The sequence below is a fragment of the Mastigoproctus giganteus genome, chromosome 1, assembly GCF_048544385.1.
Source record: "Mastigoproctus giganteus isolate SK-2022 chromosome 1, ASM4854438v1, whole genome shotgun sequence".
In the NCBI taxonomy this organism is placed as follows: Eukaryota; Metazoa; Arthropoda; class Arachnida; order Uropygi; family Thelyphonidae; genus Mastigoproctus; species Mastigoproctus giganteus.
In genome coordinates, this window is record NC_143575.1 from 235,900,642 (window position 1) to 235,923,669 (window position 23,028).

The 23,028-nt window shown below is 37.6% G+C and overlaps 1 protein-coding gene across 1 annotated transcript in view; it reads left to right on the forward strand.

Moving 5' to 3' along the window:
- LOC150091659 (ras and EF-hand domain-containing protein-like) overlaps positions 1-23,028 on the forward strand; it is a 215,918-nt gene that overhangs the window by 183,326 nt on the left and 9,564 nt on the right. The window contains exon 16 of the mRNA XM_090369154.1: positions 14,825-14,944. Coding sequence (XP_090225280.1) covers positions 14,825-14,944 — 120 coding nt within the window. The remainder of the gene's footprint in view (positions 1-14,824; positions 14,945-23,028) is intronic.

Below are 23,028 nucleotides of genomic sequence, written 5' to 3' on the forward strand. Positions count from 1 at the left end.
TAAGAACCAAATTGAACTTTCCAAAATATCCGAACAGCTTGGAATTGAAATTATAAAGATTGGTAGAGTTTTGGGACCAAGATGGGCTGCCTGCAGTTTAAGGTCAACCCTAGCTGTGTGGCGCGCTTATCCAGCACTACATCACTATTTTTATTCAAATAAAAAGTACTTAGGTGTGGCTGCCCGTTTTGAAAATATATATTTTATAACTGATTTGGCATTGATGATTGATATTTTAAACAAAATTTCTCTTCTTTCAAATGCACTGCAAGCAAGAAATATAGACATAATAAAGGCTGAAAAACTCGTGATAAGATCTATTAAAGCGTTTCAAATGCTTGGAAAGGAAAAGGGTCCATACGAAAAAGATGAATTAATTACTTCAGAAATATAAAATTTGTAGAAAATCATCAATTTGTCGGGCTTCCTCGGGAAAGACTTTTAGAAAACATCTTAACGAATTTGAAAAAAAAGACTAATGGATTGTGAACATTTAAAAGCAAGTTGTAGGCAATTTCAAGATAGGAATAAATTAAAATTTCTCAAATTTTTGGAGCCAGAATACTGGAATATTGAAGAAGTACTAGTTCCATGGAAAGCAGCTGAAGAACAATTGCTCGTATTTAATGAAATTTTTAATTACCAAATTGATATTAATGATTATCGAGATTTCGTGGAAAACGTTTTAAAAAATTCCCAGAATTATGCAATTCCTGAAAGTGTAGAAAAATATTGTCAGAACAATTGCTGTAAGTTCAGCAGAAGCGGAAAGGGGTTTTTCAAAGATGAACATAATATTTTCAGAGAAGAGAAGTTGCCTAACTGTTTCTAATATATCAAACACAATGACTATTAGTCTAATCGGCCTACCTCTAAAGGAATGGGATCCTACTCCTAAAGTGAAAAGATGGTTATGGATAAACCACTCAGCCAATGATGCTCGGATAAAAGCGAAGAAAATTGCAAGTGAGGACGCCAATCAAGAAGCAATATGGAAATATCTTAAATAACAGTTTTATTGTTTTTTGTCAGGTATAATTTAATATTTTAAAACTCTTTCTTATAACATAATCTAGTTTTGTGGGCCTCTTTTATTCTTATTTAAGTATTAACTGCATGAAATAATAAACTACCTTTTGTTATATAGTTTTTTTATACTTAGAACGGTCATTAGGGCAGCGAACCGGTTGTTAAATTATTTGAATCCCACCACTGACTTTTTTCTAATGCATTTTGTGAAGAGTCTTGCTTGTTTTTGTGTCATGTCTCTTCTTCCCAATTTTAACAACTGTACAGTAACTTCATCTTCCCCAGGGGCTTTCTGATTCTTCATTTTCTTCAATGTATGTTCTACCTCATCAGGAAGAATATTGGGTATGTTGTTATGTGTTACTAATTTGCGATCCTTTTTCCCCACTGCTGGTATCATTCCCTTGCTCCTTGTATAATTCTCTGTAGTAGTCTTCTGCTATTGGAATTATGCTTTCTCTGCTATTTATAAGTACACCATCGCTATTCTTCAGTTTCATTATCATTTGTTTTTCTGTATTACTGCTCATGGCTGCTGATTTAAGTCCTTTGTTTTCCCTTAATGCTTGTTCTACTTTAATTATGTTGAATCTTCTTATGTCCTCTCTGAGTTTCTTTCTAATGGCTTTGCATAACTCAGTATACTCAATTTTCTTCTTGTTAGTGTTTATCTTTCTCTTCATTTATTGTCTTCAGTTCATCAAGACAAGTGTTTCTTGACTTATTTTTTCTTCTTTGGATTTCTTTTTACATATAGGTGTCTTGGTCTTTATCACTTTCAGAAAGTTGTAATATTCCTCGTCAATATCTTGGTTCTGAGCAGTCTGCAGAAGCTCAAACTTGTTCTTAAGTTCCAGTACATACTGTTTTTTCTCCTCTTCTTTTATCTCAGACCTCCGTATTATTTACTTGAGTCAGTTTTTTTCTTTCTTTTCTTACACCTGTATCCTGTGAATTTTGCCATTCTGTGATCACTTCCAATGTTTACCTTGTTCAGGATGGTAACATCATTCATGATATATCTTCTGATAGTGAGGATGAAGTCGATTTCATTAGTTGTTAATCCATTTGGTCTCTTCCATGTCCACTTTCTGTTCAGACTTTTCTTGAAAAAAGTGTTCATTACTGACATTCCTCGAGATTTTGCAAATTCCATAAGTCTTTCACTTCGTTCATAAATTTTCTGTAGTTCCCCTTTCTCTGCTGTTTGTCTCCTTCCAACCTTAGCATTTTTAGCCGGGTGGGTAAAGTGCCTGCCTGGCAACCCAAAGGTCGCGGGTTCGATTCCCACCTCGGGCTTGGATCAAAGTACAGCAAAAACCTTGGGAGGTGCATTATGGCCACAGAAGCCTATGTGCCAACAACTACAAAAAAAAAAAAAAAAAAAACACCTTAGCATTGAAGTCCCCCATAATAATGGTGTAGTGAGTTTTCTGTTAATCTAGAAGACTTAATTTCGGTGTACATTTCTTCAACTTCTTCATCATTATAGCTTGATGTTGGGGTATAAATCATTATAACCTTTAGCTTGTACCTCCGAGAAATCCTGAGTCTTGACACCCTTGGTGATGTACTTTTGAATTCCAAAATGTTGTTTTTTATGTCTTTATGGACCAGAAAGCCAACTCCACCTTCGCTCCTTTCACTGTTTCTATTGTATACAGCAGATTTCCACTTGATAAACTTAAAAAAAAAAAAAAAAAACCTTATTTCGTCCATCCACTCGCTCCAAATATTTGTCAAGTTCTGCCTTGAATCTATTTAAGCTAACAACTTCTACAACGACAGATGGAAGTTTGTTCCAGCAATCAACCACCTGCTGGCTAAAGGCAAACTTCCGCACATCTATCCTACAACCGTCTTTCCTCAATTTGAATTTATGCCCTCTCAGGCGATTATTCTGAGCAAGAGGAAGAATCCCATTAGCATTCAGCATGGTCAAACCATTCAAGGCTTTATACACCTCAATCAGATCACCTCGCAGGTGCCTAGTATCCAGACACCATAATTTGCAAAACTTAAGCCTTTATTCGTAAGAGCAACCCTTTGTTCCATTCACTAATCTTGTTGCTCTTCTCTGTACTCATTCCAGCAGTTCTACGTCCTTCTTGAAATGAGGCCTCCAGATCTGTATACAGTACTCAAAGTGTGGCCTGACCATTGCCTTATACAAGGGAATAATCACCTCCTTATCCCTGCTAGAAAAATTCCTGTATATCATTGACAAGACACCATGAGCTACTCTTGCAGGCCGTCTGCACTGCTCAGAAAACTTCATATTTGCCTGCACAATTACCCCCAGGTCCTTTTCATTCTCTACCACTTTCATTTCATTTGCTTTTTTTTTTGTTTTTAGGAGCATTAGCAACTAAGGCCATATTGCTCTGGGAATATGCGGTGATCATTCCCTTGACCTTTCCGCATCCTCCACATTTGGTGGTGACAGGCTCGAACCCCAGTCTAATCAAGAAGTGTATGCTATGCACTACTGCTACTTCCCACCTGGCTACGGAGGTGCTGTTTCTCTACCACTGTCAGTGTGGTACCACAGGGAGCCGACCGGGCTAGCCAAGTGGGTAAAGTACCTGCCCGGCAACCCAAAGGTCGCGGGTTCGATTCCCGCCTTGGGCTTGGATCAAAGTACTGCAAAAACCTTGGGAGGTGCAATATGGCCACAGAAGCCGATGCGCCAACAACTACCAAATCCAAATCCAAATCCGTACCACAGGGTTGATATGTTACTCTGGGATTACTGCTTGCCATATGTAGTACTTTACATTTGTCAATGTTAAACTTCATTTGCCACCTCTCGGCCCATCTGCTCAACTTTTCTAGATCCTGCAGCAGTGTACTGTCATTAGTGTCACTAACAACCCTGCCAACCTTCGTATCATCTGCAAACTTGGACATTAAGCCTAATATACCATCATCAATATCATTTATAAATACAGACTTCTCCTAAATCTTCTGAAATAGAAAGATATTGGATCCATCAGTGTTTGAGACGGAGTGTCTGATAACACATGGAATGCCTGTTCCCCTCTAAGCTCCAATAGACTGCTGAAATTTGAAAGTTATTCACAAACCTCAAATGAGGCTAATCAGTAAAGTTGATTTTGATGAAATCAAAAACAAGCATCCAGTGTCAAACAATGAATAGAGACTGATTCATTTGTTGATGATCCTGCTCAGATAGCAAACAAACCGAATGAGTATTTTGCATCTACATTCACACATGAGGAGTTATTAAGGTTTGAAAATGCCACAAGGTTATCAAATTGTAACAGGGTGCTTAATGATTTTGTAATAACTGAGAACAAAGTGGAGGAGAAATTGTTGAAGTTAAACATAAGAAAGGCACCTGGGGTGGATGGGATCTATCCAGTTATATTAAAGGAGGTGGGCAAAGCAACTAAGCAAACCCTTGGCCATAATTATGAGAGCATCCTTAGACTCAGGGGAGGTCCCTACGGACTGGAGATGTGCAAACATGTCCCCAATTCACAAAGGGGGATCGAAGGGTGACACGAGTAATTACAGACCAGTTAGTTTAACTTCTGTTCTTGGTAAAATAATGGAGTCACTGTTTAAAGATGCATTGCAGGATCATCTAGACAAGACTGCAGCAATAATTCAGACACAGCATGGGTTTGTTGAGGGAAAGTCTTGTCTGACAAATTTGATTGGTTATTATGATGTGGTTACAAAAGAACTGGATGAAAAAAATAATTTTGATATCATATACTTGGATTTCAGGAAAGCTTTTGACACTGTTGTGCATGGAAGACTACTGTACAAATTGGAGCAGAATGGTATTAAGGGTAAGTTGCTACAATGAATAAAAGGATGGTTGAGTGGGAGAAGACAGAAGGTGGTGTCTTCTCCCACTCAACTTAAGGAGGTTATTAGTGGAGTCCGACTAATTGTTAGGCTTAGTATCAAAGTTTGCAGATGATACAAAGGTTGGTAGGGTTGTTAATGACAGTAATGGCAGTGTGTTACTGCAACAGGATCTAGAAAATTTGGGCAGATGGGCTGAGAAGTGGCAACTTCAGTTGCCACTTCTCAGCCCATCATCAGATGTTCATCAGATATGAAGTTTTTTGAGCAATGCAGACAGGCTGCCAGACAGGTCATGGGTTGTTGTCAATGATATACAGGAATTTTTTTAGCAGGGAAAAGGAGGTGATTGTCCCTCTGTATAAGGCAATGGTCAGGCCACGCCTTGAGTACTGCATGCAGGTCCGAAGGCCTCATTTTAGGAAGGATGTAGATTTGCTTGAGCGTGTACAGAGAAGGGCAACAAGATTGGTGAGGGGAATGAAGTTATCCTCTTACCAGGAGAGGCTTAAGGTCTGCAAATTGCAGTGGCTGGAGACTAGGCAGGCACCTGTGCGGTGATCTGATTGAGGTGTATAAGGCCTTGAATGGGTTGAGCGCACTGAATTCTGATGGGATTCTTCCACATGTTCAGATTACAAACCTAAGGGGGCATAAATTGAAATTGAGGAAGGACAGATGTAGAATAGATGTGCGGAAATTTGCCTTTAGCCAGCAGGTGGTTAATTGCTGGAACAAACTTCCATCTGTCATGGAAGTTGATAGGTTAAATTAATTTAAGGAGGAACTGGACAAATATTTAGAGGGGATTGTTTTGTAATTTTTTTTTTTTTTTTTGGCTGACGCTGCATAAGCTCATACGCTTGCTTTCTTGCATCACATGCCACTACTACTACTATTTAAGAAATGTGTTCAGTAAAACTATGGATTGTGCTTTCTGTAAAATCTGTTATTAATCAAAAAAATATTAATTTCAAGGTTTTATTTAATTTTTTTTATTATTTTAAAGTCATGTTCTGGGGTCTGACTTGGTTTATCCAATGTACTTCACTTAAGGTTTATTACTACTAATACTGTTATTATTGTTGTTATTTTATTTCTCCCTGATAGGGGTTCTACCCCTTGACTGGTACTGTACCAAATGCATAGGGTGGTTATGTCTGGTGTTACTGTTGGTTGGGGAACTCTGACTATCCTATGGGTATTCAGGAATGTAATTTTCTGGAGTTCCTTGTATGTGTCCTCTATTGCTGCTAGGCTGTTATTAAGGGTCTTTGGCACCATACCGGTGTTTGACATGAATATTGGGATGGTCATTACTTGTTACATATACTATATCTCTTCAATCTCCTATCTTAGGTCCATGTACTTTCTGATCTTTTCCTTGTGGGTTTTTTGGAGGTTGTCAGGTACTGCTATTTCAATCAGATAGGTAGGTAGCCTTTTCCTTTTTGTTGACAAGGGTTATGTCCGGTCTGTTGTGTGTGGGATTGTCTTGTCCATTATTATGGCACAGTCTCAATAAAACTTGTGGGTTGGGGTCGCTAGTATAGCCTGGGGTTTGTACTTTTAATATGGTACACTTTCTTTGATCAGCTGGTATTTCCTTGCTAGCTTGTGATGTATTATCCTGGCTATGAGTGTACTCTGTCTGGGTGATCACCTTGCATCCTGTGGTGATGTGTTGGATTGTTTTTGAGGCCAATTGGCATTGTCAACATATGTCATCTGACATTCTGGGCTCCTTTGTGATGTATTTTCCATATTTTCTGGTGTTGATTACCCAGTCTTGGATGGCAAACATAAACCCTTCAGTCCCAGGAAAGAGGTGCCTCCTTAGCCAGGTGGGCAGGAGCAGCAGTGCATAGCACACGCTTCTTGATTAGACTGGGGTTCGAGCCCGTGACCACCAAATAACCCCATGGGCCCACATCTGGTGAGTTGGGCTTGGCACACCCAGGGTTCTGCGCTGGATATCATCATTGTTCTCTTTCTTGGTGATTCCCTTCTACTCTCTCTCTCTCTCTCGGGGTAATTCAGAATTTTTTTTTTTTTGCTGGTGCAGCATAAGCTGCAGGCTTCCTTGTACCATACAGTTAATAATAATAATAAATACGGAGGATGCTGCGGAAAGGTCAGGAAATGACCACCACATATCCCCGGAGCAATATGGTCTTAGTTGCTAATGCTCCTAAAAACCAAATAACAATCCCAGGGAAGTGTCCTACATGAGAGCCATGAATTGGAAGTCATTTTGTCTATGTGGAGGTCGTGTTTACCATGGAGTATCTGCTTTGCCCATCTTTCTAGCTCCCTTTGCTCCATCTGGGCAGGAGGGGACTCCTCACTTAGGTTGAGTGGGTTGGGTATACTGCTTGTCTGTCTTCCTTATGGCCTGCTAGAGTGCTGTTGTGTTTTTCTGGAAGTAATCCTTCAGATTACCTATCACTGTCTTTTGTTGCTCAGTGAGGTCTACAGGCCCCTTCCTCCTTCTTTCCAAGCTGCCAGTCTCTCCACGGCTGACTTCAGGTGATGTTGGCAGCTCTTGGTCATCATTGTCCTTGTCTTTCTTGTGATATCCTCCAGCTTGGTATAATATCCTCTAGGTTAGTCCAATCTAATGATCCTGAAGGAGAATGTTAGCACTGGGACTGCATAGGTGTTTATGGCTTTAACTGTGTTCCCTCTGTTCAGCTTTGCTTTGAGCAGGCTTCTGAGTCTCTGATGGCAATTTTTGGTCAGGCAGGCCTTGGGTTCTAACTACTGAGCTTGCATCATCTCCTGGTATTTGTAGGTCTCTTCCCCATCATGGCTTTCATTTCTTTACCAGTCTGTAGCTGGTCATTTCAGCTGACTAATTTCCCCTGATGCAATCTGTGGGTCTTGCATTTGTCTAGACCAAATTCCATCCTGATATCATTGCTGACTTCTTCAGTGACCTGGAGTAGTTTCTGGAGTTGCTTCTCAGTCGCTGTGTAGAGCTTAATGTCATCCATGTTCATCATGGATGACATTAAGTGGGGGAGGGTATACTGGTTTTTCTTTCCTTTCTCAACAACAGCAAGTATGTCCATACTTGCTGTTGTTGAGCATGGTGAATAGCGGGATGAGTGCTAGACAGAACCACATTGGACTCTGGACATCTCTCTGAAATATTCCTCACCTGATGGGGATCTGTCTGGTTGTAATATTCTTGACATTGATGGCAGTACTGCATTATTATTATTATTTCTCCCTGATGGGAGATTTCCCACCCTGTGATGGGTACTGGTACCAAGTGCACAGGGTGGTTATTATTTATTTGTTTGTTATTTATTATTATTTAATTTGATTTTAAAAACTTTAATGCAATAAAGAGTGCTACAGTTTACGTCACACAAGGGTTTATATATTCCAACATCTTAAACCATTAAATAAATATAGAACAAGACATCATTATTACATTATTAATAACAGTTTGTCAAAGTTGTATTTTAAGATTAGGCAATCATTGACATACTCTCAGATGAAATTGTATTTATGAAGGTTTTTAATATTTAATGAGTTAGTGTAAGAATTATAATAGTTACTTGTTCTCTATCTTGGTTTGTTGGAGTTAAATTTAAAAATTCCCCCCCCCCCTTTTTTTTTTTTTTTGTAGGAAGTGGGTTTCAAAATTTTATATTTTTTATAATTTATTTATAATTTTTTATGACTTTTTGTTTCAGTAAATGTGTAACAATAACTTGCTGATAAGGATTCTGAAATCCTTAATGAGTTTTTAATGTAATTTAATTGTTAGAGACTAATAAATATTGTATTGTATTATTATTATTATTTAAAAATTTTTTTCTCCTTTATGGGATTTTTTCTGTCCCGTGACGGGCACTAGTACCAAGTGCGTGGGGTGGTTGGCTGTGTCCAATTACTATTATTATTACTGTTGGTTGAGGAACTCTCTTGCTATCCTACAGGTATCAGGATAGCTGCTTTCTGGAGTTCCATGTAAGTATTCTCTGGGAGGTCTATTGAAGACTCTTTGGTGCCATGGCAATGGTTGATACGGTGATAGGGATGGTCATTACTTGTTCCATATGTCACATTTCTTTTTCTGTCTTAGGTCTGTGTACTTCTGTGATCTCCTTGTAGGTTTTCTGGAGGTTTCTGATGTTGGGCACCACTATGTCAATCAGGTGGGTATTATTATTATTGCTCTTATATTGTTATTTCTCCCTGATTGGGGGGGGGTTCACCCCATGAAGGGCGATTGCTACCAAGTACACAGGGTGGTGGTTATGTCTGGTGTTACTGTTGGTCGAGGAACTCTCTGATTATCCTACAGGTGTCCAGGATTGCGACTTTCTGGAGCTCCTTGTAGGAGTTCTCTGGGAGATCTATCGTTGCTAGGCTGTTATGTATGGTCTTTGGCACTATACCGGTAGTTGACATGATGATCGGGATGGTTATTACCTGTTGCATATGCCACATCTCTTTGATCTCCAGTCTTAGGTTTGTGTACTTCCTGATTTTCTCCTCATGGGTTTTATTATTATTATACTTAAGGTAGATCTGGATGGCTCACTGAATTACTTTTTTTGTATTTACTTCATTTATGTATATATTAAATAAAATTGTACTTCTTGATAGTATCAGATCTAAATTATATTTAAATTATAAAGAGAAACATAACTAATCATAATTTCTGAAAATTGTCTAAAATTTATAGCATGCAAATCACCCTTGATAGTAATATCTTGCTGATTATTATATTATCTTTGTAGGCAATGAATAAAAAACCTGTGTAAAGAATTTAACTTTAACCACCCTGATGTATTTAGTTTAAAACCTTTTTTTAGCTCATTTCTTTAAGACCATCATTATGGGTAACAAGTTTGTATTGTTGAGTGTATGCCTACCCTTTTCTTGATAAGATAGTAATGCTGTTGAAACAGTTCTAGAGGATGCCAGCCTGTCATAATTTATATCTGGCAAACTACTTTTGTTAAATTAAAACTTTTCTCAACAAATCATTTAGATATAAATAATGATTCAGTAAGTTCTTTGATCTTACTGAATCATTATTTATATCTAAAAATAATTATCTTAGGCAATCTCTGTTTCCTCTCTGCACCCCTTTTAACCTTTTATAGAAGAAAAGGTATTTCCAAAATTAAGAAATTGCCTTGTTTGACCAAGTTGGATTACCCTGAAACACACACAGCTTGAGGAACTGTGATATCCTCTGAAAATACATGAGATGTTTTATGTTGAGTTTCAATAATTATTAAACAAGTCTTTTAAAAAAATAAATAGATATGTTCTTTCTACAAAATACATACTGAAAAACAGTTCAGAGTGAGGATAGCATGCTCCTTCTGGTCCACCCACCACGACCTCAATCCCAAGCGTGACTAGAAAGTAACTGACCACTCCCGACACTTTCACCACCCCCTCTGGTTAGAGTCACTCAATATATTGTGTAATTCGAGAGCCATACACCACTGCATAGGCATGAGACTACACCCCATCTTAGAGGCAACCATTTTAAGTCTAGACGAGCACTGGAGAAAAAACTATGCACATCCATGCAGCAACAATGAACACCAGTTTAATGATTGATTTGTGTCCTCGCATGCCTCAGTGCTCGCACAGCTGTGTTCATTAGAATAATTTTATCTCTAAAATTTCCATTTCTGTTGACAAAGAGGCACCTTCAGCCTCGAAAGCTACAAGTATCTATTTGTGATTAAAGATATTTTATTTTACTAGTTATACGCCTAATTATTTGTTACAGTTCAGAGTGTTACACTGCATTTCAATATAAAGTTTGCATTTAAACATTCAATTTATTCTATCTGATTAAATTTTGGTGGCCACCCGCTAAACAAATTTTTTTAGAAGAATTAAATTCAATTATTTTTTGAAAGAGAAAAGTTAGCATCAACAAATTTTGATGTTTAATTATTTTTAACGTTCTCTTGTATGGCTACTTCTTTTTCTTCTCTTTCCTAGATGCCAACTTGAGTGAAGAAAACAAACTTTCTCCTACCTTTGATTCTTTATAATCAGTATTAGTATTAGTAATGGCTGCATGGTGCAAGAAAGCCTATGGCTTATGCTGCACCAGCCAAAAAAAAAAAAAAGAAAAATCCGAACAAAACAATGATAAAAACAAAAAATTAATAAATAAATAAAATAAATAACTAAATAATAATAATTAATAAATAAAAAAAATAAAATAAAAAATAAATAAAAAGGAAATTAAACCTATCATCCTATGTGCTTCCCTTACCCGAAAGTACTATCCAAATGACCTTTGAATTTCCCCAAACTGTCGGCCTCTACCACCCATGAAGGCAACTTATTCCAGTAATGTATAACTCGCTGGCTAAAATAAAACTTCCTGCAGTCCAATCTAAACATTTCCCCCCGTAACTTGAATTTATGTCCCCGTGTTTTAGCATCATTTATAATCTTGAAAATTTTGTCCTCATTCATTTTACTGATGCCTCTCAGAGCCTTAAACACCTCAATCAAATCTCCTCTAAGGTGTCTAGTTTCCAAACTCTGCAACCCACATTAGCATTAGCATTAGTAGAGGCATTTGATGCAAGAAAGCAAGCTTATGCAGCATCAGCCAAAAAAAAAAAAAAAAAAAAAACCCATTTCCATTTCACCCCTCTGTTCGTTCAAAATACCTGTCCAGCTAAGCCTTAAACTTATTTAGGCTATCAACCTCCACCACAAGGGATGGAAGTCTGTTCCACCAACCAACCACCCGCTGGCTAAAGGCAAATTTCCGCACGTCTATCCTACATCTGTCTTTCCTCAATTTGAATTTATGCCCTCTCAGGTGATTTTTCTGAGCTAGAGGAAGAATCCCATCAGCATTGAGCATGCTTAAACCATTCAAGGCTTTATACACCTCTATCAGATCACCTCGCTGGTGCCTAGTCTCCAGACACTGTAATTTGCAAAACTTAAGCCTTTCTTCGTAAGAGCACTCCTTTGTTCCATTCACTAATCTTGTTGCCCTTCTCTGTACTCGTTCCAGCAGCTCTACACCCTTCTTGAAATGAGGCCTCCAGACCTGTATACAGTACTCAAAGTGTGGCCTGACCATTGCCTTATACAATGGAATAATCACCTCCTTATCCCTGCTGGAAAAATTCCTGTATATCATTGACAATACTCCATGAGCTACTCTTGCAGCCCGTCTGCACTGCTCAGAGAACTTCATATCTGCCTGCACAACCACCCCCAAGTCCCTTTCATTCTCTACCACTGTCAGTGTAGTACCACAGAGTTGATACGTAGCTCTGGGGTTGCTGTTTCCCATGTGTAGTACTTTACATTTGTCAATGTTGAACTTCATTTGCCACCTCTCAGCCCATCTGCTCAACCTTTCCAGATCCTGTTGCAGCAGCATAGTGTCAGTAGTGTCCTTGACAACCCTGCCAACCTTTGTATCGTCTGCAAACTTGGACATTAAGCTTGATATACCATCATCAACATCATTTATAAATACAGAAAACAATAATGGACCCAACACTGAGCCCTGAGGGACTCCACTAATAACATTAGTCCACGATGAGCAGTGTCCATTGATTACCACTCTCTGTCTTCTCCCCCTCAACCACCCCTTTATCCATAGCAGCAATTTGCCTCCAATGTCACACTGCTCCAATTTGTGTAGCAGTCTTCCATGTGCAACAGTATCAAAAGCCTTTCTAAGATCCAAGTATATAATATCAAAGTTATTCCCTGCATCCAGTTCTTTTGTGACTGCATCATAGTATCCAATCAAGTTGGTCAGGCAAGACTTCCCCTTAACAAAACCATGCTGTGTCTGAGCTATAACTGAAGTCTTGTCTAAATGATCCTGCAGTGCTTCTTTAACCAGTGCCTCCATTAATTTTCCTGGAACAGAAGTTAAGCTCACAGGTCTATAATTACTTGTGTCAGCCTTTGATCCTCCTTTGTGAATTGGGGTCACATTTGCACATTTCCAGTCTATGGGTACCTCCCCTGAGTCCAAGGAAGCTCTCATAATTATGGCTAAGGGTTTGCTTACTTCCTTTGCTGCCTCCTTTAATATAACTGGATAGATCCCATCCACCCCGGGTGCCTTTCTTGTGTTTATCTTCAACAGTTTCTCCTCCACTTTACTCCCACTTATTTCAAGATTCTGTAGATTACTGCTAGAGTTGAATACACCTCTGGCATTCCCCTTGCTGAATAACTCCTCATGTGTGAATGTCGATGCAAAATATTCATTTAGTTTGTTAGCTACCTGAGCAGGATCATCAACAGTTGACCCATCAATATCAAGTGGACCAATCTGATTCATCCCCTTCCTTCTAGAGTTTACATAAGTAAAGAACTCTTTGCTGTTTTTCTTTGCATCCCTTGCCAAGGATTTCTCGTAATATTCGAAGTCTTTCTTCATAAGGACGCCCTTTTGTCGATCTCAAGAAGCTCGATGTCTTTCTTTAGGTGCGGTCTCCATACTTGAACACAGTATTCCAAGTGTGGTCTAACATAAGCCTTATATAATGGGATTATCACGTCCTTATCTCTACTTGCAAAAGTTCGATAGATCATCGATAGGACACCATGGGCCTTCCTTGCAACCTGTTTACAATGCTCAGAGAATTTCATGTCTGACCGTATCGTAACACCCAAGTCCCTTTCCTCCAGTACTGGGTTTAGTTGAACTCCACCAAGTGAATAAGTTATTTTGGGATTACTGTTTCCCAGGTGTAATACCTTACACTTTGTTGGATTAAAGCACAGCTGCCATTTTTTTTATCATTCTTGAAGTCTATCTAGGTCTCTCTGAAGAAGCTCAGCTTGACAGTGATCATTAACTACTCTACCAATTTTAACATTATAATGACCTTGATAACATATATCTTACTTGAGAGAAGACTTTCATTAAATAAATATATTTTATTTTCATGTACTCCATCTTTTAACTGTTATCTTTAAGAATACTGAATTCACTCGAAATTTTGAAAATTTCCAAAAATGTATGAAATTTCCCTGTCTAACAGTTAATTAGTTTTCATGAGAAGGTATTGCAGTAGATCCAGAATAGCTTTTTCTTTTATATTCTTAACTGATATAGAATAATTATCATTTACAATAAACATCTTTCTTCTGTTAGAAACTTTTTCTGATACTATAATTAATAACACATCATTTAGCAGTTTCTCTTCTCTCTTTAACACTTTATTTTGTTCCTGCCTCTGGCAGTCACATGTATATCAAAGCTTGCTTTCACATGAAAGTGTATATGCAATCATTTGCAGTAACAATGATGAGAGAAAAAGTAAACTAAATGTCAAATATAAAACACATTTTTACTAAACAGCTACATTTTAGAAGCTAATAATAGCAAATTTTACAACATTTCAAAAGTTTTCATTACAACAAATATTACAGTACTTGTAACAATAAGCATAATGTCTTTTCAGTCTTTGCTAGGACTTAATTTGTAAAGAAATTTTATAACATTAACATTGTACAACCCTACAATTTTATCAATAGAATGTCCATCATGAATTAAACATCAATGATACATGTTCAAGAAGCTCTGTTCATTTAGAGTGCAATTTACAGAAAGTTGTTACAGTATATGAAAAATCCCATTAGTTGTAGTAGGAGTAGAAGAAAAAGTTTTTCATATGGTTATACTGATGACAATTTCTAACAGTTACAACACAAAATTTTAATTTCATTTTTATCTTTTCTGTTTACTTTCTACTGCTTTCAATTGTACTAACAAGTAATTTGCAAGTTTGGCTGCAATTCTTAATAAATTTAATCTGAACAGAAGCTCTCTGACTCTGTTGATTCTGACTAAGTTAAAAAAATATGTAAAAATGATGTAATATTTTATCACATTGCTGAATTTCATGAAAAAAAAAATTTTTTTTAAAAGTCATTTCTTTTCATAATGGCATTTTTTTAGAACTGTACAGCTAAAGATATACCAGTTGTAGCTGTGGCTAATAAATGTGATCTTAGACCAGCTGCACGTTCTTCAGGACAAACAGTAATTAAAACAGAAGATGGGGAAAGACTAGCTACGGTAAGGAAAGATGTGTTAAGATTTAGTTTTTACCATATGGAAGACTCAAGAAAAACACTGCAGTGCAATCTAACTATTATTTTATGTATATGTATTTTCTAATGATATTTTGTAATAATGAGGAATATCTAGCTTTTACCAAATTTGGGGTTAGATTTATTTTTAGCGCAAGTTGTGTGTCACATAATAAATATGAAGACACTTAAAAAATTTAATATGTTTTGGACAGTGTAAAAACATTGATATGAAATTTTAATAGGTTAATTAAAAATTAACTGGAAAATACATGAATATTTAACAAAATAACCATACAAAAATAAGTCTCCAAGCAATGGCTTCCACTTCTGAACTGAATAAAGACCTACTTCTTAAGCCTTGTGTGGGGGGTTGAATTGGCTGGTTGTCAGCTATTTTCTGGCTTCTGCTTAGTGCCACTAATCAGGCCAAACATCTTGGTTGTGAGTGTCCCATGTTTTTTTCCTTTACCCCAGAAGGTGAAGGAAGACTTCCTCCTCCTCTGGAAATATTTGAGCACAGAGATGGCTGATGAAGGGGGGAATGCTTACTTCTCCCTTGTTTTAGATTAAATATAAAAGATTTCCAAAATTCTCTTCTTCTTCCAGTGATATTTTAAAGTCCCATAATTGTATAATCCTAGCAGATTGAAAGAATGACATTCTTATGGAATGGTGGGTAGTATCCTTTTGTTCAATATTTCATATTTCTGTATCTCTGTCCAACGTTTGTTGCATTTACATGTGACTTTGTATATAGTATCCTTGGTTTCTAGTGGGGATGTAGAAGGGATACAATATCAAAATCTATTTCAAAGGTAAAAAAAAAAATAAAAAAAAAAAAAGTTAACAGGTATTGGGATCTGCCCCCCAATATTGTTGGAAACCAAGGATACTCTTTACAGAACCATCTTCCAATACAATAAAAAGTATATACAGAAAAATTAGATATAGAATGAAGGAGCACACCAACTTGGATTTGGATATCACTTGCCATTCCTTAGGAGCACATTATTCTTTTGATCTGTAGATCCCAAAGTTCTGGATATTAAGAACAACAGAAGAAGAGAATTTTTGGAAGCCAACACGCAATAACAGAAATAAGGGAGACCTACCAAGTGCTTCTAAGCTTATGCAATAACCTGTAGAACCATGTTTAAGCATAAGCTTAGTTCTATAGGTTATTAAACAGAATTTAATAACAATTTAATTTTACAGTTTGCAAATTACATTTTACGAATAACTGTTCCACTCGGGTTTAGGAAATAACCTTTTTTTTTTTTCAGTTCAGGAGTGACCAAGTGGAGGACCATTGCTCGTGGACTTATTTCTTTTGCTGTTTCTCATTTCATTACTATGTAACTACAGGATGATTCAAAAATCTCCATACATAGGTTGGCGCCTCCGTAGCCAGGTGGGAAGGAGCAGCAGTGCGTAGCACACGCTTCTTGGTTAGACCAGGGTTCGAGCCAGTCACCACCAAATACGGAGGATGCGGAAAGGTCAAGGGAATGACCACTGCATATTCTTGGAGCAATATGGCCTTACTTGCTAATGCTCCAAAAAAAAAAAAAAAAAAATCAAACCATACATAGGGAAAATGGTCACTTTTTTAACAAACTGTCACTTTATTCACAAAACATGGTTGCCATTCCCTTGAAAACATATACAGATGCATCTCGCCCACTCATGTTGAACTTGTGTTAACACATCTGATGTTATGTGTGTAATTGCATTTCGAATGCGTTCCTTTAGGTGATTCAAGTTTTGTATCTTTTCCTGGTACACCATTGGCTTTCAAGTTCCCCCCCACAAGTAAAAATCAATTGGGCTAAGATCTGAGGACCTTGGAGACCACTCCACAGGACCACTGCGACCAATCTAGGAACCTGGAAACTGCTGATCCAACCATCCCCACAATGCAAATATCACTTGCCATTCCATAGGAGCACATTATTCTTTTGATCTGCAGGATCCCAAATTATGTGATATGGGACACCATCCCATTATGTGATACCATAATGGATTGAAAATATGCTGGAATTTCTCTGTCGTCACTTAGCAGGGATGATATGATCTTGTCTTGCAGCATGTTTAGGTACGTTTCAGCATTCAGATTTGTGTCAAAGAAAACAGGCCTGACAATTTCATTTCCATATATCCCGAACCATACCATCAGTTTTCCCGCAACTTGCATCTTTGAGGGACTCATCCAGTGTGGGTTGGTATCTCTCAAATAACATAGGTTTTGGCATTTAACTTCTCCATTAACGTAAAAATTGGCTTTACCAGTAAACAAGATCCCAAATGAGAAGTTTGCATCACCGTCAAGTTTGTTTACTGCCCATTCGCAAAATTCCATCTGCCTATCCAGATTGTCTTCACTAAGATGCTGCAACGTTTACATTTTGTATGGATGCCATTTGTGCTTTTTCGTGATGCATACAATACATGATTGGCTGACACTACTTTCTGCAGACAACCATAGTACTTTTTGGGGACTCTTCAAACACTGCCAGCGTGACCAAGCGCTATGTCGGTTGTGCCTTCATTGATAGATGTTCGTGGACAACTACTTCTCGGTTGATCAGTAACACTTCGTCTTTCAGAACTTCTCAATAAGTTTGGCAACAGTGTAGTGTGAAATGCACTTGCCATGTCTCCTGTTACATTCCATTGCACCTTGCAACAGCTTCCTGATCCAGCATGAGAATGATTTTTGTTCGCTCTTCTTTGAACAAAGGCATTTTAGAAGGGTACCTAAAAAAGGAAAAAAAAAGAAACATTATTCCTTATGTATGGAGACTTTTGAATTACCCTGTATAATCTAAAAATTATTATTGTTCTTTTTCATTGATGAAAACCTGAAACGACAATTATAATTTTCAGTTAATCTATTAAAATTTAATTTGAATATTTTTGCAGTATCTTGTTCTTCTTATTCATTTTTACACACTTGCATATTCATGCCTTTTAAGGATCACAGAATGCCAAATGATGATCAGGATAAAAAAAAAAAAAAAGCTTATTCATTGCAAAAAGACTTACTGTAGTGCTACATTAACTGAAATAAATATTTTACAATATAAAGCATATCTTTAAGGAGCAACTTGTTAAAAAAGGAAGATTGAATCAAATTCTGTAATTTTTCTAAAATTACAATTATTTATTCTATTTTACATCAGAAATGTAAAATAGAATGTATTTTCCTTTTAACAATATGTCTTAGAATCACACTTCATTAAAAGAATATTAATAAAATGTATCAAGAAACATTTGCTATAAATTTACTGTTAACTATAAATTTACTCACAAAGTAATCTGCATAAATTTACTCACAAAGTAATCATAACTACAAGTGGAACATTCTTATCGAGGAAATTGTTATTGCTGGTGGTTTTGCAGCACATCAGAATCTTAGACCATATAGTTCCATTGTTTATATCTGTACATGTAAGTAGAAACCTTACTCCCTCTGCCAGAGATTAGCTTATCAGTCCCGATTGAAGAGCCTTTTAAGAATTTCTCTAAACAAGTGATGTGGCAAAATCATTAGCATTAGCATTAGTAGAGGCATATGATGCAAGAAAGCAAGCTTATGCAGCATCAGCCAAAAAAAAAAAAAAAAAAAAAAAAAAACCACTCCCATTTCACCCCTCCGTTCATTCGAAATACCTGTCCAGCTGAGCCTTAAATTTATTTAGGCTATCAACTTCCACAACAAGGGATGGAAGTCTGTTCCACCAACCAACTACCCGCTGGCTAAAGGCAAATTTCCACACATCTATCCTACATCTGTCTTTCCTCAATTTGAATTTATGCCCTCTCAGGTGATTATTCTGAGCAAGAGGAAGAATCCCATTAGCATTGAGCATGCTCAAACCATTCAAGGCTTTATACACCTCGATCAGATCACCTCGCCGGTGCCTAGTCTCCAGACACTGTAATTTGCAAAACTTAAGCCTTTCTTCGTAAGAGCAAATCTTTGTTCCATTCACTAATCTTGATGCCCTTCTCTGTACTCATTCCAGCAGCTCTACGTCCTTCTTGAAATGAGGCCTCCAGACCTGTATACAGTACTCAAAGTGTGGCCTGACCATTGCCTTATACAAGGGAATAATCACCTCCTTATCCCTGCTAGAAAAATTCCTGTATATCATTGACAAGACACCATGAGCTACTCTTGCAGGCCGTCTGCACTGCTCAGAAAACTTCATATCTGCCTGCACAATTACCCCCAGGTCCTTTTCATTCTCTACCACTGTCAGTGTAGTACCACCGAGTTGATACGTTACTCTGGGGTTACTATTTCCCATATGTAGTACTTTACATTTGTCAATGTTAAACTTCATTTGCCACCTCTCAGCCCATCTGATCAACCTTTCCAGATCCTGTTGCAGCAGCATACTGTCAGTAGTGTCCTCAACAACCCTGCCAACCTTTGTATCATCTGCAAACTTGGACATTAAGCTTGATATACCATCATCAATATCATTTATAAATACAGAAAAGAACAATGGACCCAACACTGAACCCTGAGGGACTCCACTAATAACATTAGTCCACAATGAGCAGTGTTCATTGATTACCACTCTCTGTCTTCTCCCCCTCAACCATCCCTTTATCCATAGCAGCAGTTTGCCTCCAATGCCACACTGCTCCAATTTGTGCAGCAGTCTTCCATGTGCAACAGTATCAAAAGCCTTTCTAAGATCCAAATATATAATATTAAAGTTATTCCCTGCATCCAGTTCTTTTGTGACTGCATCATAGTATCCAATCAAATTGGTCAGGCAAGACTTTCCCTTAACAAAACCATGCTGTGTCTGAGCTATAACTGAAGTCTTGTCTTGATGATCCTGCAGTGCTTCTTTAACCAGTGCCTCCATTAATTTTTCTGGAACAGAAGTTAAACTCACAGGTCTATAACTACTTGTGTCAGCCTTTGATCCTCCTTTGTGAATTGGGGTCACATTTGCACATCTCCAATCTATGGGTACCTCTCCTGAGTCCAAAGAAGCTCTCGTAATTATGGCTAAGGGTTTGCTTACTTCCTTTGCTGCCTCCTTTAATATAATTGGATAGATCCCATCCATCCATGTGAGCAGACGTGCTTCGTCATGGCTCCTCAGTTAAGTGGATTGGATTACTGTTGATTAGGGCTTTTAAATATTTGATTTATTTAGATATTGTTGGATTATTTTGTTATAAGTTTTCCTGTAACAGTTTGATTTTTATAATATTATAGATATAATTTTTTAAAGTTAATTTTTATTGATATTTAGCTAATTTTATAATGGTAGTTATGAGATCTGCCATAAACACGTCACAGGGTATTATGACTCACACGGAAATAGCCGATGGCGATTTATGGGCGAATCATGATTTAATTCATTGTGGAACCTGTGGAATGTTTTCCAAGGTCGACCTGGTGACTAATCATAGCTCACCTGGGGATTCTTTTCTTTGTGATCGATGTAAGGTGTGCACCGATCTTAAATTACAATTTGGTGCCCTGATGGAACAATTTGAGTCCCTGAAAAAACGGGTGCTTGCCCTCAAGAATAATGCATCTGGGAGCTCGGCAGGGACTCAAGACTCCGGCAATCTGCCAAGTGATGTACACCCGATTCGTGCCTCAAAACAGAAAAACCAAGTGCAACCTACTCTGGTTAAAAAGGACATTGTTTTATTAGGAGACTCCATTGTCAGGGAAACGGAATATTTTTTGTAATAAGGATAGGTGGAGTAGAACCAGGGTATGTCTGCAGGGATCAACTATTAATGATGTCACCAACAGATTGTCAGATTTTAAGGGGGGGTAAAGAGAATATTATTATTCATGTGGGGACTAATGACATTAAATGTACATGATCTGACGATTTGTTGGAAAAATACAGGACCATGCTGAGGAAATGCTGCGAGCTAGGCCACAATGTATGTCTATGTGTCTGCAATTCTGCCCAGACACGATAGTCTTGCTAGTGTGTGAGTGACCAACCAACAAATTCCAGTCGATATCTGGGAAATTAAAATCCTCCATTATAAGACTTTCTGATTTACTTGCCCACTTTATTTTCCTGTACAGTGTCGTATTATACTCATCAGAGTCATTAGGCCTATAGCACACTCCTACTCTCAATTTTGATTTCCCAATGCATATGTCACACCAAACTGACTTGACACTGCACTGTCCAGCGATGTCGACTGCGCTTCACTTCCTTGGATTTTATGTGTTTCTTAACTAATAGCATAACCCCTCCTCCCTTCCTATCCTGTCTATCCTTTCTGTACACATTGTACTCCCCAAATTCCAGTTCTGCCTTCCTTATATCTGTGTGACACCATGTCTCTGATATCCCAACAATATCTGCCTTTGATATTTTGAGCAATACCTCAAATTCATCAAATTTATTTACCAAACTCCTAGGCGCCTCCGTAGCCAGGTGGGAAGGAGCAGCAGTGCGTAGCACACGCTTCTTGATTAGACCGGGGTTCGAGCCCGTCACCGCCAAATACGGAGGATGCGGAAAGGTCAGGGAATGACCACCGCATATCCCGGAGCAATATGGCCTTAGTTGCTAATGCTCCTAAAAACCAAATAACAGCAACCAAACTCCTAGCATTGGTGTACACGGAAGTATACATGCACCTGTTCCTATTCTTAGCTACCCTAACACAACCCATGTGTTTACTTGTACCGCAATGACTCCCAGCAGTCTCTGAAATACCCTGCATCTTGTTTTCCAGGCTGCTGCTCATTCCAATAGAAGCAGTGCAAGAATCACTTTCACCTCTGCCAGTGGCTACTGTTAATCTATTAGTCCGTGTATTCCCCCAAGCTAGCAGTTTTCCGACCCACCTAACACTGCCTCGATAGCAGCAGCAAATATTTTTGCACCCTTTCTATTTAAGTGTATCCCATCCGTGTAGAAGCAGTCTCTCCTTTTAACAAGTACAGACCAGGCTAAAAAAAATTCTACCCCTTGAGCCTTGTGCAATCTTTCTATGGCCGAATTGATCGACAAGGCTCTCATTATGTACTCCCTCCTATCGTGTCTGGGCAGAATTGCAGACACTTTCAAATTCAACCCTAATTCATGGCTTTTTTTGATGTCACATAGTCTGTAATGTTACAGTTTGTAAAGAGTTGATTAGTGATTTGTATGTCTCTGAGCATGCTGCTGTGTGTAAGAGGAAAAAAAAAAAAAAAAAAAACACCAGCAACCATTGATAATATGAAGTTATAAGACCTGTAAACTTTAAATATACTTTATAATTATCTTTAAAATATAGTAGAACTCCATATATATTGGTAGTGTTTAAAAAACTGTTAATGTTGATGCAACACTAGTTACAGTGTGACTAGTTAATGATCATAGAGTAAGTTAATACCAGTAGAGTGTATTCATAGCATAAAGTGAAATTAAAAAGCAAACTTTATCAACCATATTGTGGACGATGCTTGCTTTTGAATTGACCCATGATTAAAAAGACAACAGTGATCTCATAACCCCACTTTTTGGAAAGCAGGCTAAGGTATTTGTTAATAAGAATGAAATACAGCAAAACAGCATAAGTTATAATGTATGAAATTGTGTTTAGCACAGAAAAACAAATGTATATCAGTTTGTTACATTTTTATAAAACATTGAACCTTATATTGACATGAAACTACATGCTATACAAAACATGTGGCAAATGTTATCATATAGTAGAAAATTGAACAGATATTTTCATTTCAGACAAGTTTATTGGAGATTATTTCAATCTTATTTCAAGATGGCAGTGAAAAATAAAATTACTCATCGGTATATCTTAAGACCTATCAGATATACTGTAAATATGAGTTCTAAATATATGGTGCTTCTTTGAGTGGCAGCAGACCTGTTTCAGGATGGTAGATTGAAATGAAAAGATCCAGTTCCAGATTAAGCACATAACTCTCAAAAATTGGTTTAAATTGGACAAAACTCAAGGGTCCTGAATGACTACTAATCCTAGAAACTATTATTTTCTATTAGACTAATCCTAGATACTGTTATTTTGATCTGCCATATTGGCAAATCA